This window comes from Hippopotamus amphibius, chromosome 9 (assembly GCF_030028045.1).
Source record: "Hippopotamus amphibius kiboko isolate mHipAmp2 chromosome 9, mHipAmp2.hap2, whole genome shotgun sequence".
Lineage (NCBI taxonomy): Eukaryota > Metazoa > Chordata > Mammalia > Artiodactyla > Hippopotamidae > Hippopotamus > Hippopotamus amphibius.
This window is the reverse complement of record NC_080194.1, coordinates 117,742,507-117,754,797: the sequence shown is the minus strand read 5'-3', so window position 1 is coordinate 117,754,797 and position 12,291 is coordinate 117,742,507. Positions and strand designations below refer to the sequence as shown.

The following is a 12,291-nucleotide window of genomic DNA, read 5'->3' as shown; positions in this document are numbered from 1 at the left end:
CACCCAAGCCGCATATTTGTTGTCTGTTATATGGGTGTAATAATATGGCCTACCTCATGGGGTCGTTGTGTGCAACAGATTAGTAAATGTGCATTAAAACCTTTTGTAAAGGGTAAAGCACCTTTAGAAATCATTCTTTTCTTCCGGTACGGTCGGCCGGTTCTGTTAGGGGAGGGAGTGAAGGCTATAATAACATCAGATGGCTTGGGTTTAGTTTGATGGGATCTAGTCTGCTGTGTTTAATACGGGCAGGAACCAATACCCACAGGTGATGTTGAGGCAGCCACACACAATCCAAACGGGGACGAATGCTTTTTAATGCAGAGTTGGAGTTTAGAGAACGGGACAGAGGACTGGGACGTGGCAGTGTGTGATCAGTTATTAATCCCTGCTCCCCTTGAAGTTCGCAAGGGCTAAGTTGGAAGCTGCTGAAAGGAAGCATTACTGAAGCAGAGTGACCCCTGCTAGAGTCAAACCCCGCCCAGTAGAGCCCTCTGCCTGTAGCTGCTCTTAGTTCACAGAAAGTGGGAACTGCAGGGCTCAGTGCTTTCCAGAGTCTGAGATATACTCAGAAATGACACCCTCTTGAGATCTACTTGAGATAGTCCTGCTGCTTCATGTTCTCCATTTCAAGAGCAGTTTCTGTTGCTCTAATATATATTTAAGGGCCTCCCTGAAACAGACAGGACAGAATGGCATGTGGCCTTCTTTGTGCATGTGTGTGTGTGTATATATTAATATTGTGAAAGTGATTTAAAAATTCCACCAAACAGGCCAAGAAACTAACAGGACACCGCTGCTTGCTTTCCTTTCTCTGTGTTGGAAGTATTACTGCAAGCGCTTAGAACAGCGCCTGGCATGTGGTGCTTAATACGTATTTGTAGAATAGAGGAATATATGAACGATGGTGTCTGTTCCATTCTGCTGCCAGCACCTAAGACTCAGAGTTTGCATTATGAAGCATCCATCCCTGTACTTGGATTTTATCACCGCAGACGTGTGTAGAAGTCTGTCCTCCTTTTCATGTTAACAGGGGTTGTTCGAGCGGGCACAGTGTGGGGTCAGGGAGTGAGTGCTGACCCGGCGCTGAGGCCACCTGCAGCCGGGGCAGCAGGCCCCCCGCCCCCCGGGAGGGCGTGCGTGGCGCGGGCGGCCCTGGGATTCTGGCCTGACCTCGGTGCCCGCTTCCTTCCCTCAGGCTCCACGAGTTCCTCCTTGTGCGAACACTGGGTGAGCCGGCTCCCGGGGAGCAAGCAGGCCAGCGTGACCTCTGCAGCTTCCTCCAGACGCACCTCCCTGGCCTCGCTGTCCGAGTCCGTGGAGATGACTGGGGAGAGGAGCGAAGACGATGGTGGGTCTGGGTTTCGGGGACAGATTTCCAAACGGGCAGCTCATGGGCACAGCATGGGCTCCCTCACCTTGAGGAGCCACGTCCCGGCGGGAGAACATAAGGGGGGCGGGCTAGCGGGCGGGCTGCATGGCTGTGGGTCCCCCTCGTAAGAGGCACTTCACGTAACTGGGTCATTGGCTTTTCCTCTCTGACCTAGGACCTTCTCCTTCCACTTTGTTGTCTTCCACCGTAAGGTCTAAATGTGGAGGCTGGAGCTTTAACTCTGTACAGTGATGTACACGTTTTCTCGAAGTGCTTTTTAAAACCTTCCGAGGAGCTGTGAGGGGACTCAGCAAGGCTGTGATTTGCCGAGGGCCGCCTGGTGACGACTCAGTCAGCTTCTCACCTTCCCCCTGCGCTGTCCCCCGCGGAGGGGTCTGTGGGTGTGCGCTTGTGAGTGCAGAGGCATGCATGACAAGAGCGGTTGCCTTTGCATGAAGCTGGTTTTTAGGAATGTTGAAGACAGTCACAGTATAAAAACTTGGAGAATCTGATAAAACTTGAGCTCTGGTTTTTTGCCTTCAGCGGCCGTTTGAGGAGGGGGCAGCACAGCCCTCCGTTCTAACTGGGACCCCAAGGGGTGTGGGGAGGGCCAGGCAGCCGGAGCCCTGCGAGCTGGGAGCAGGAGGGAGTGAGCTCAGCTTCTATAATGAGGACGATGACTCATCCCCCAGCAAGTCTCATTCTGCGGCCAGCATTTTGATCGCTTCTAGAAAACCGCTCCTCGTGGTGATGGATAATTCTGAGAACACGAAATGGAGGAAAAAAGCAGGAGGCTAGAAGAAGGCCAGACGAGGGGAGCTCTGTCGCAGCTCCAGCTCTGCGCCTGCTTCTGGCTGCTGCTGCTTTATTTGTAGAATGAGAGTCTTGGGCTGTAACTGCGAGGCTCCTGTCTGTAGCTCCTGACATTTTAGGAAAAACTGACCAGTGAACCTTAGCTTGTTTATTATTTAGAGGTTATTTTCAACGCAGCCTTTAAACTTAGAATTCACCGTTGTTTTAACAGTAAGCCTAGCTATGGTTTGCCCCCAGTCTATTTTTAAACCGTGTAGTTGGTGAAGTCGATCTTGTCTGAAGCGCCATCCTCATGCAGTGGTGCTGGGTGGTGCCCGCAGGACACGGCCTGTCTCTTAGGAGCTCATCCAGACAGACTTTTATTAATACCACAGCGACACTATCAAGTGTGTGGAGATTTTAATTTAGAACATTTTCTTTGGAGGTTTTCAGTCACTTTAAATAGGAGTATAATGTTCTAATTATGAATATTTTCCTTGGAGCTTTTCAGTCACTCAGGGTAGAAGTGTGTTGTCCCTTTAGTTCTTTCCACTGATCGCATTCATAGTCAAATTGAGTTGGAGGGGAAGGGGTTGTGGTTCTGGTGTTAGCTCTGTCTCTATTTGTGTGATCTTGGGCGAGAATTTCACTGCTCTGGGCCCCAGTGTCCTTGGTAAGATGAAGAGGCCGTAAATGAAGTAGCTCACACTTGTTGAGCAGCTGTGCAGTGCCAGGTGCCGCGCTGGGCACAGGACTTTTAAGGTTTTATTTAATTCTCTTAGTAGCTCTGTGGGTTACTACAAGGGTCAGCAAACTGTAGCCCACAGGCCAAATATGGCTCCTGCCTTTACTTGTAAAAAAAAATAATAATAAAGTTTTATTGGAATGCAGCCACGCCCATTTGTTTATGTGTTGCCTGCAGGTGCTTTTGCACAAGGGTGGCAGAGTTGAGCAGCTGGCTCACAAAGCCTAATATATTTGCTGTCTGGGCCTTTAGAGGAAAAGTCTGCTGACCCTTGATGTCGAGCAAGAAGGTGGTTTGCTGATCCCCAAGTTAGAATGCCCCTATTTTATAGGTGAAGGAACTGGGCTCAGAAAAGTTAAAATCACAGGACTACTCCTTGGCCCCAGAAGTACTGGCTCTGAAGGTCATGCTCCTGTCATCCCATGAGGCTGGCCTTCCTTCCGTCTTAGATGTTACTAGGACATTTTGTTGGTTTAGCTTAACGACCCTCTCTTTGCTGCATTCAGGAGGTTTCTCAACTCGGCCGTTCGTGAGAAGTGTCCAGCGCCAGAGCTTGTCATCCAGATCTTCTGTCACCAGCCCGTTGGCTGTCAGTGAAAGTTGCATGAGACCTTCCTGGTCCCTGTCTGCCAAGCTGCAGATGCGCTCCAATTCCCCTTCCCGCTTCTCAGGGGACTCTCCGATCCACACCTCCACTTCCACCTTGGAGAAGATCGGGGAGGCAGTGGATGACAAGGTCTCCATCTCTTGCTTTGGCAGCTTGAGGAACCTGTCCAGCAGTTTCCAGGACTCAAGCGACAGTCACAGTCGACGGGAGCACAAGGCTGTGGGCCGGGCCCCTCTGGCTGTCATGGAAGGTGTGTTCAGAGACGAGTCAGACACCCGCAAGTTGAACTCCAGTGTTGTAGACACAAAGAGCAAAAGCTCAGCGCAAGGGGATCACTTGCCCCCCATCTCTGATCCATTCGATAACAATAACCAGATTGCGTATGTGGATCAGAGCGATTCTGTAGACAGCTCTCCAGTCAAAGAGGTGAAACCTCCGAGCCACCCAGGCTCCCTCGCCAAGAAGTCAGAGAGCACAGCCAAGAGATCCCCCAGCTCCAAAGGTGCTTCTGAGCCAGATAGAAGCTTGCGGAAGGGGAGACCAGTCTTGGCCAGCCAGGAATCATCTCTTTCTAGTACATCCCCTTCCTCTCCTGTCCCTGTAAAAGTTTCTGTAAAGCCCTCCCGCTCCCGAAGCAAAGCCGATTCTTCTTCCAGGGCCAGTGGACGGCATTCCTCCCCTGCCTCTGCCTCCAAAAAGGAGCCCTCCCCCAAATCCCAGGACTCCGTGTCCTCTCCTTCGCTCCAGAAGCAGAAGTCAGCTTCTTCCCTCGCTTACGCTGCTTCCTCCACATCTGCCAAAAAAGCCTCAGGCCCTGCCCTGAGGGGCCCCTTCCCTCCGGGGAAGAGCAGGACTTCAGACAGGAGCTTAAGCAGAGAGGGCTCCAGACAGAGCCTGGTTTCCGAAAGAGCCAGTGTCACCTCCAGCTCCAAACCCAACTCCCCTCGTGTGAGCCAGGCCAGAGCCGGGGACGGCAGGGGGGACGGAAAGCACGTCCGCAGCTCCTCCATGGCCAGCCTGCGCTCCCCCAGCATGAGCGTGAAGGCCGGTCTGAAGAGGGACAGCAAGTCGGAGGACAAGGGGCTGTCCTTCTTCAAGTCAGCCTTGAGGCAGAAGGAAACCCGGCGGTCCACAGATCTTGGCAAGACAACCCTGCTGTCCAAGAAGGCGGGTGGGAGCGCTGTCAAGTTGGCCTGTAAGAGTGCAGCAGATGACAAGGCAGAGAGAGGCTCCCAGGCGCCAGGCTCCCAGCAGTCAAACGCAAATGCAGTTGGAAAAGAGCAGCTTTCCTCCAAGGACCCTGCTTCTGCTAAACATTCCCTGCTGTCCGCTCGCAAGTCCAAGTCTTCCCAGCTAGATTCTGGAGTGCCCTCATCCCCTGGTTGCAGGCAGTCTGCTGAGAAATCCTCAAAAAAGTTACCTTCTAGCATGCAAACCTCTGCACGGCCTTCTCAGAAACCTCAGTGATATTTCTGCAATCCAAGTGTTTTATCTGTAAAGATGTTAATTTATTCAGAACCCCTTCCCTCCCGCCAAAGCCCTTCTATGCTTTTTTTTTTTTTTTTTTTTGTATTTTTTGGGTCACGTGCCTGACGTGTGTGTTTGTGTGCGTGTGTGTGTGCGTGTGTTGTGTGTGTGTAGAGTTCAATTGAAAATTGTTGAAAGCGTCGCCTTATTCTGCCATTGAACCAAATAACAGCCATAGGCAAAGCATCAACACCAAGCTAACTGGAATAATCATAGACGATTCCCTGGACGGTCCCTCTAGCAGTTGTACATATTTCTTTCTAGAGAACTCTAATCACTTTCATTGGACACTAGGGATTTGAAACCTGTGAACCAGTTAAGCTATCATTCGTGTGCTCTGTGGAAGGATGAATTATTTGACTTGGGTTTCATCTGAGCAGAATTTATCCTCACTGCGGATTGTCATGTGGCACCAGGAGCTCTAAAGACTGTGACACTAACGGTGAAACAAACCGAGGGAAAACTGTCGCTTTCTGCACTTTGGCCCCATCTACCAGTCTTTGTAAAGGGCAATATTTTAACACTAATGTTTCTCAGGTATATATCCAGCTAGTCTAGGATGGGCGCGCGTCCGTGAAAGGATCGAAGAAGAAGATGGCCTGTGGGTGGCTGTCATTTCTCCTACTGCCACAGATAGAAGTTTCTAGAGGTAGAAATGGAGTCTTTCACCACCTTCATATCTGCAAAGATGTGTGTCCCATAAGCTGTCTCGACCCTTGGGATGTGTCCTAAGAGGTGGCAAATTGGATAGCCAGAAAGCTAGTCACTAGTAGTTAAATTTTTTTTTTTCCTTATAAATTTGCTAGCGAAGGTCATTGGGATTTTGAAATGTAGTAGAGCAGTTAATACCTTTGAAAGATTCTTGGGAAAAAAATGGATTCTAAACTGGATGCATAAACCTGTGCCATTTTCCTTCTCTGGTGTTGCTTTTTTCCACGTCAGAAGTCGAAAGCTCCACGCTGCCCCATGTGCGCGTGCCCGTGTTTCCTCATCTTGTCCCTTAGAGAGGGAAGAAGTTGCCCAATGCCAGCAGTCAGCGGTGGTGTGTGAGCGCGGTGTGTAACAAACTGTTATACACACACTTCTGGTCCTGCTTGTCAGTCCCAGTTGTGACTGGTTTTTCAGGAACGCATTAATTTCTTCTTTGTGCCGAAGATTTAATCTCTTCCCAGAAACTCGCAAGCAGGATGGAGCATGTTTCATCTGGCCTTGTCAGTGCAAATTGCATTTCCTGTTTAGAAGAAAAGGGAACCTCACAGAAATTCACAGATAAGCAAGAGATACACACACACACACACACACACATTATTTCAAGCTTTTAGGAGGCGTTCTGGAATTTTTTGCTTTTTTTTTTTTTCTTTTCACTTTTTTGTTAAATGTCAAGAGTCATGGTTCAGATTCTCTTTGAATAGCATTTGTCACTTTGCCGTGAAATATAGCATGCTAAGTTTATATGCTTTTACATACTAACTTTTTTTTTTTAAATCATGGACTCTTCAGGTTCTTCCTGAACTCTCTGTGCACAGATGCATTTATAATTTCCCTTTTCAGTATTGCTGTGTGTGACGTAAGTAGAACACATATTACATGCATAGCTATGAATTCTGCACTGCCTGGTTGTTTGTTTTTTTGTTTTTGTTTTTTTCCCCTTTCTTTTCTATGAATACCTCTTAGGAAATGTTTCCAGTGGGTTCCTTTATTTTGCTGCTAATTTGAGCATTAGCAGGTAACATGCACGTCTGGAGACCACGTGTGTTGAGGGTAGCTGGCGTTTTAGACCCTTGCCGTGCTTTAAGACGTCCACGTTTAGCCTTATGCGAGTTACCCTAGTGCTCCGTGAAATTCACCTACTGTGAGCCTGGTGTCCGCTGCACTCGATCCTGACGCTCCACTTTGCTAGGTGTCCTCATTTTCACTGTACAGGCGTCCGGTTTCCCAAAGCAGCCTTCCTCTCCTCTCCTGGGCTGTGACTGCCTTCCATCCTGTTGTTGCTTCCCACGCACGTTGACAGCCCGATCCGTGTTTAGCCACCTCGAGTTTTCCTGTATCGCTCTCATTTCCCAGAAGGATGCAGCACATGTGGGGGTTGTCAACATCCGGAATTGAGTGTGTGTCTGATTTGAACCTCTCCTCTTTCTGCAGTAGGTAAATCTCATTTGAAATCTCCTATCTGAAGCTCTGAAACAGTCTTAGAAAGATAGTCTGACGACACAGAGTGTTTTAGTAACACTTGCGGGGGCTGTAGGCAGTTAAGCATTAATAGGATCTAGTTTAGTTTTCACAGTGGCAAATATTTTTACTCTTGACTTCTCCAGTAATGGATTTTCTGTTATGTCTAGTGTCTTTAAAAAACAAAACAAAACAAAAAAACACAACTCTACAAACTCCATTAAATTTCCATGGGACCTAGAAATAAACTTTCCGTATCTATAAACTGTATGTCTGTGGAAATTAGTTCTTGTTTCAGATTTAAATGGGGGAAAAAATCAGAAAGTATTATGGCATTGTCTAGGCATCTTTAGGCTGTTATAGTTCTGTGTTTGGTAAACAATGAAAATTTCATCCTTAATTATCAGGTTACAACCTTTAAACCACAGAAAAGGATATTTTGCCCAAAACTTTGGAGGTGTTCTTTGTGGCCTGAAGTATCTAATGGAAAAATTATTATTTGGTTCAGTTCTGTTCTTTGGTAGAGTTAGGGACTTGGTGTTTTGTTTTTTCTTTTCCCAGTGATGTTTGGCACAGTGAGCTTATATGTGGTTTGGGGTTAAACCTCACCTGCTGAGGATGGTAGACATGGGTGCCTGGTTGACAACCCCGCGGACCTGATTAGAGCAGTCACTTCCTGATAGGCACAAAATAATTACCAACAATAGCATTGCATCTGTAATGTTTGTTTGCTTCTTAAAAACTTTATTCTTGACTTCTTTTCCTGTAAACATCGAGTGCACTGAGTCTGTATCATTCTTAGGACAGCCCCACACCTTGCTTTTGTAGTTCCTTATATAATGTGCAAGCACGAAGAAACTGTTAAGCTCATGTCATCTCAAGACCGTCTCTCACCTTTTTTGTATTTTCTCATCCTAAAAGCAGGCTAACTGAAAGTAAGTGATGCTCTGCTGACCCAACAGAAATGGGTGTGGAAGTATTTGTGGCATATAAAACATTGTTACTGTCTGTGAGGCTGCCCTGACCTGCTCTGTAATCATTCTTTCATCATTCATTCATTCATTCATTCACTCTGCAAACATTGGTTGAGGGCCTGCTTTGTTTGCGAAGGCAAGCTGAGAGCTTTGGGAGCTTGCTGTGGCTGAGGAGCCCTGGGAGCACAGCTGGTGAACCAGGGGATGCCAGTGATGTCCTAGTGGAGCGACAGTCCTCCTGAGCAGAGAGATCGCCTGGATCCCAGTGATCGGCTGAGGCTTCTGGGCCTTTTGAACAAGTCTTTTCTGTTCTGGAAACCAAAAGTGCCCTTCTTCATCTTTGGAGACATGTTACTGTCATCCTCTTTTTCAGACTGCGCTGTCTCTACCACTTAGGGGTTGGAAATCCATTACAAAGTCCCTTTTCATTAGAATTTGGTCATCCGCATTTGTATGAGATGGATGTGGGGATTTTGGGGGGGTGGGTGGGGATAAAAACTGTCCTCCCTCTAAAGTACGTATCATGAAAAAAAAAAACAGAAAGAGAATGTAAAGTAAACAAGGTGGCAACCTTTGGGAAGAAAGGAACGGAGAAGAGCTGTGAACAAAGCTCATTTATTTCAAATAAACATGTTTTAAAAAGTAGATTGACATCTGACGTTAAATTTCATTCTGACAAATTACTGAACAGAAGATATTGTGTCCTGTGTAGGTTGTAATAATTCTTGGATGCAAAGATAGTGTCTCCAGGTTGTATTTCTGAGGTAGTATGCAAATCATAAGCACAGTTTCAATAAAACACATATTCTGTGAGGCGCGTTGAACTTTGTATTATTTGGAATTGAGAAGAGCAAAACTTGCTGACAAACCAGTGCCTATATCAGAAACACAAACACAAAAAACAGCTGTTACTGTGCAGGCTGTCTTCAGTTTCATAAAGGGTATGTTATTGCTAAGCACCTGACTACATATTTTGGGGGGAAATCCCATGCTTTTATTTAAATGAACACTCTCATACCACCTTTTGATCAACTCCCAAAGTGTGTGTTCTTGCAGCTGCATTTTGAGCATGACCAATCCTTTTCCCCCCAAGTAATGAAAATAAATTTGCATGGCCTCTGTCTAACCCAGAAAGCATGCTCTTACTACCTATGCAAGCAACTGAGAAAAAATACAGACTACTTACACTCAGTGTAAGTTAAAACACACACACACACACACAAACACAACTCTTAGACTATGGAGCTGTATTTTTTAATTTGTAATTTTTAAAATGTGGCTTAATATCAAAGAGCGTGAATGTGATTTCTTGCTTTGCACATGTTTCTCTTTGCCTTTTTTTTTTTTTTTTTTTGATCATTGGCAAAATCGTATGTAAAATAAGTATTTTGCAGGCAGGAGTGGAAACGAGTATGTTGGACACACACTGGTTTATATACTGTATTTAGCCTAAAGACTTTCCTAAAGTGTTTTGTTCTAAAAATAACCTGCCATTTTCTATAGATCTTAATTTTTTATGTCTTCTAGGGTTCTATCATGGTCACAAGGAAAGAATGTGGCTTCTAATAGTGCTAACAATTTTAAAACACTTTCATAAGAGACTTGAGCTGTTCTGGAAAGCTTTGGAGCTTCCCAGCCACGGGTCACAGTGAGACTAAGCTGTGGAGTTTACAGTAGCGTTGACAGTGAGGTAGGTTCTAGAGCCATCTCACATGCATCTAAGACTGGTGTTTCCCAATTTGGGGGAGAAGGGAGACCCACAGCAGACCTGGGAGGTGTTTTCAAATCTCACACATGTGCTCTCCCCAGGGTTCCGTCAAGCCTCTTCTGAGCGATTCGTCTGAGATTCTGATAGCCAACATTCCCTAGAATCATCTAGGGAGATTTTAAAAATGCCTGGGTCCCACTCCCAAGCTTTTGACCTAAGTAGTGTAGGGACAGGTCCCAGGAATTACCATATATATATATATAGAAAGCTCCGAGGTGTTTCTAATTTGCAGTCAGAATTGAGAACCACTGTGATACACCCTCCCTTTGCCGAGAACTGTGGCGAGAATCACTGCCGTGTAAGTACTCAGGAGTGACTCAGATTCCTCTGTTGCTTTGGAGAGAAAAGGGAAAAAAAAAAAAAAAAAAAAAGGTGATTGAGAGCTACTGATCAACCTCCTGTCTGAAATAAGGGGGGCCTTTCTGATTCGAGACGCTTGGAGCTTTGTGCGTGCCTCAGCACTGCCCATGTGGTGGGAAGCGGTGGTCTTTAGTCTGCTGGCGCAGGCAGAGTCCCCTGTGGGTTTGCCTCCTTCCCAGAGCCTGTCTCCTGGATGCCACAGCAGGACCAGACGGGAGTAGGGCAGTCACTCTGAGTTAGAAAACGCTAAAGTAAAGCCTTCAATGGCTTTGATTTTGATAGACCGATTGTCACCTTGTAGTAATCATAGTGGCGAACCCTAGGCTGCCGCCCAGTTTCCTGTTTAGCTCACACTCTACTATCCAGAATGTAGTTTCAGGAATTGTTTGGTGTGTGTTTGTTTTTTAGTTTAAAAATGAATGTGAAGCATTTTATTTGGGGTCTTTTTGTTTTTGCTTTTGGTTTCATTTAATTTTTTTTTTTGGTAACCCTCGGGATTTTTTCATGTGATTTAAAAAATCAAATAATATTCATCCAGAAATCTGGCAGTACATGTTACCTATGGAGGCAAATGAAATTTAGTTTTAATCTGTGGTGAGCTGAATGCACTACTTCTTCAAAATAAGCTGCTGTGCTTCTCAGGTGGTTTCCTATTGAGAACGATACTGCCTACAAAAAAAGAAACACAATTTACCTGGTGTTTTCAACATTTCAAGGAATAAGATACAAGTGAAAAATCCAAGTTGGAAATGCTCCTTTAGAAAGGCTGCCCAGAGCAGCCGTGATACCTGTTGTAATGGCCAAGATGCAATATGAAATTTCCTAGGTGCTATTCTAAATGGTAAGGTGTTATTATATCAAATGGGGAGGCAGTTACAGTGTTTCGGAAGCTGAAGTTCTCTTTGTAGGCCTTTCAAATATGCATTTATGTTCCCTATAGTTCTGCTCACCAACTGTGCCTCTCACCGCTGATTAAAATTGAATTCAAGCCCCGTTACAAAAATGGTTTCTTGATCAAACTCGAGTTTTTACACTGGAATTTCTATAGTTGTCTTAAAAGCTGCATGTCATATCACTGTATACAAAATGCTTCGGTGTTGATGCATCACTCATAGTGATTTGTGTATAATTTTCTTCTTTAGTTGAACAGTAATATGGAAGGCAGGATGTCTTTCCTTGAGGCTGGAAACAAAGTGTATCATACATTTTAAATTACTTTAGAACAAGTGCATGAGATGTGTCACTGACGTCTGTTATTTATTTGTATGTTTTATTATTCAAGGTGTGTGCACTTTTAAGAAGCAGAATTTATATTTTTATGTTTAAAACGTTTTATTTCTGGAACAGCAGTTGATTATATAGTATACAGTTGGAATTAAGAGAAAAGTGGAAAATGTAACAAAATATAATAAATTTATTACATGATGCCCTCTTCAAGCCATATTCCTCTTTCTCCCCCCTTGCCAACCTCTATATTTTTGGTGTTAACTAACCTCGGAAATTAAGCAGATACTTGGTACTACACTGACGTATGCAAAATGCTCTAAAATTGTAGTGTTCAGTGAAAACAAGTAACGGAAGGATACATACAGATGCTCTGTAAGTAAAGTTTTAAAGCAAAAAAAATCACACCCATGCTTATTTAATTTTTACAACCAAGGGTTAATATAGCCATCGTCTCCAAGAGGCATTTTGTCCTGGGCCATGGACCTGGACAAGAACTCACATTCTAGCTCAGTTCCAGTGGACTTTGTATTATTTCCCTGATATCTTCTTTTTCAACCATCCTGTTCTGATAAAAATGTCCAGGAGGCAAAAATTTACCACCTCTCAGGACAAGGACTCCCTATTGAGGATGTCACATCACTTATGACCACTTGGGGGCACTAGAGATCACCATTATCAAAGGTATTTGAGAAGTGCAGCTTCCAAGTTCTTAGCCTGTGTGGAAATGCTTATTTAATACGAGTTGAGCAT

At 45.3% G+C, this 12,291-nt stretch overlaps 1 protein-coding gene across 3 annotated transcripts in view; it reads left to right on the top strand.

Moving 5' to 3' along the window:
* The window catches only part of USP31 (ubiquitin specific peptidase 31), a 78,244-nt gene extending 66,546 nt beyond the window's left edge, over window positions 1-11,698 (top strand). For all 3 annotated transcript variants that reach the window (XM_057749790.1, XM_057749789.1, XM_057749792.1), the window contains 2 exons: window positions 1,199-1,351; window positions 3,416-11,698. In XM_057749790.1, the coding sequence (XP_057605773.1) occupies window positions 1,199-1,351; window positions 3,416-4,983 (1,721 nt within the window). In that variant the 3' untranslated portion in view covers window positions 4,984-11,698. The remainder of the gene's footprint in view (window positions 1-1,198; window positions 1,352-3,415) is intronic.
* Window positions 11,699-12,291: the final 593 nt, after the last annotated feature.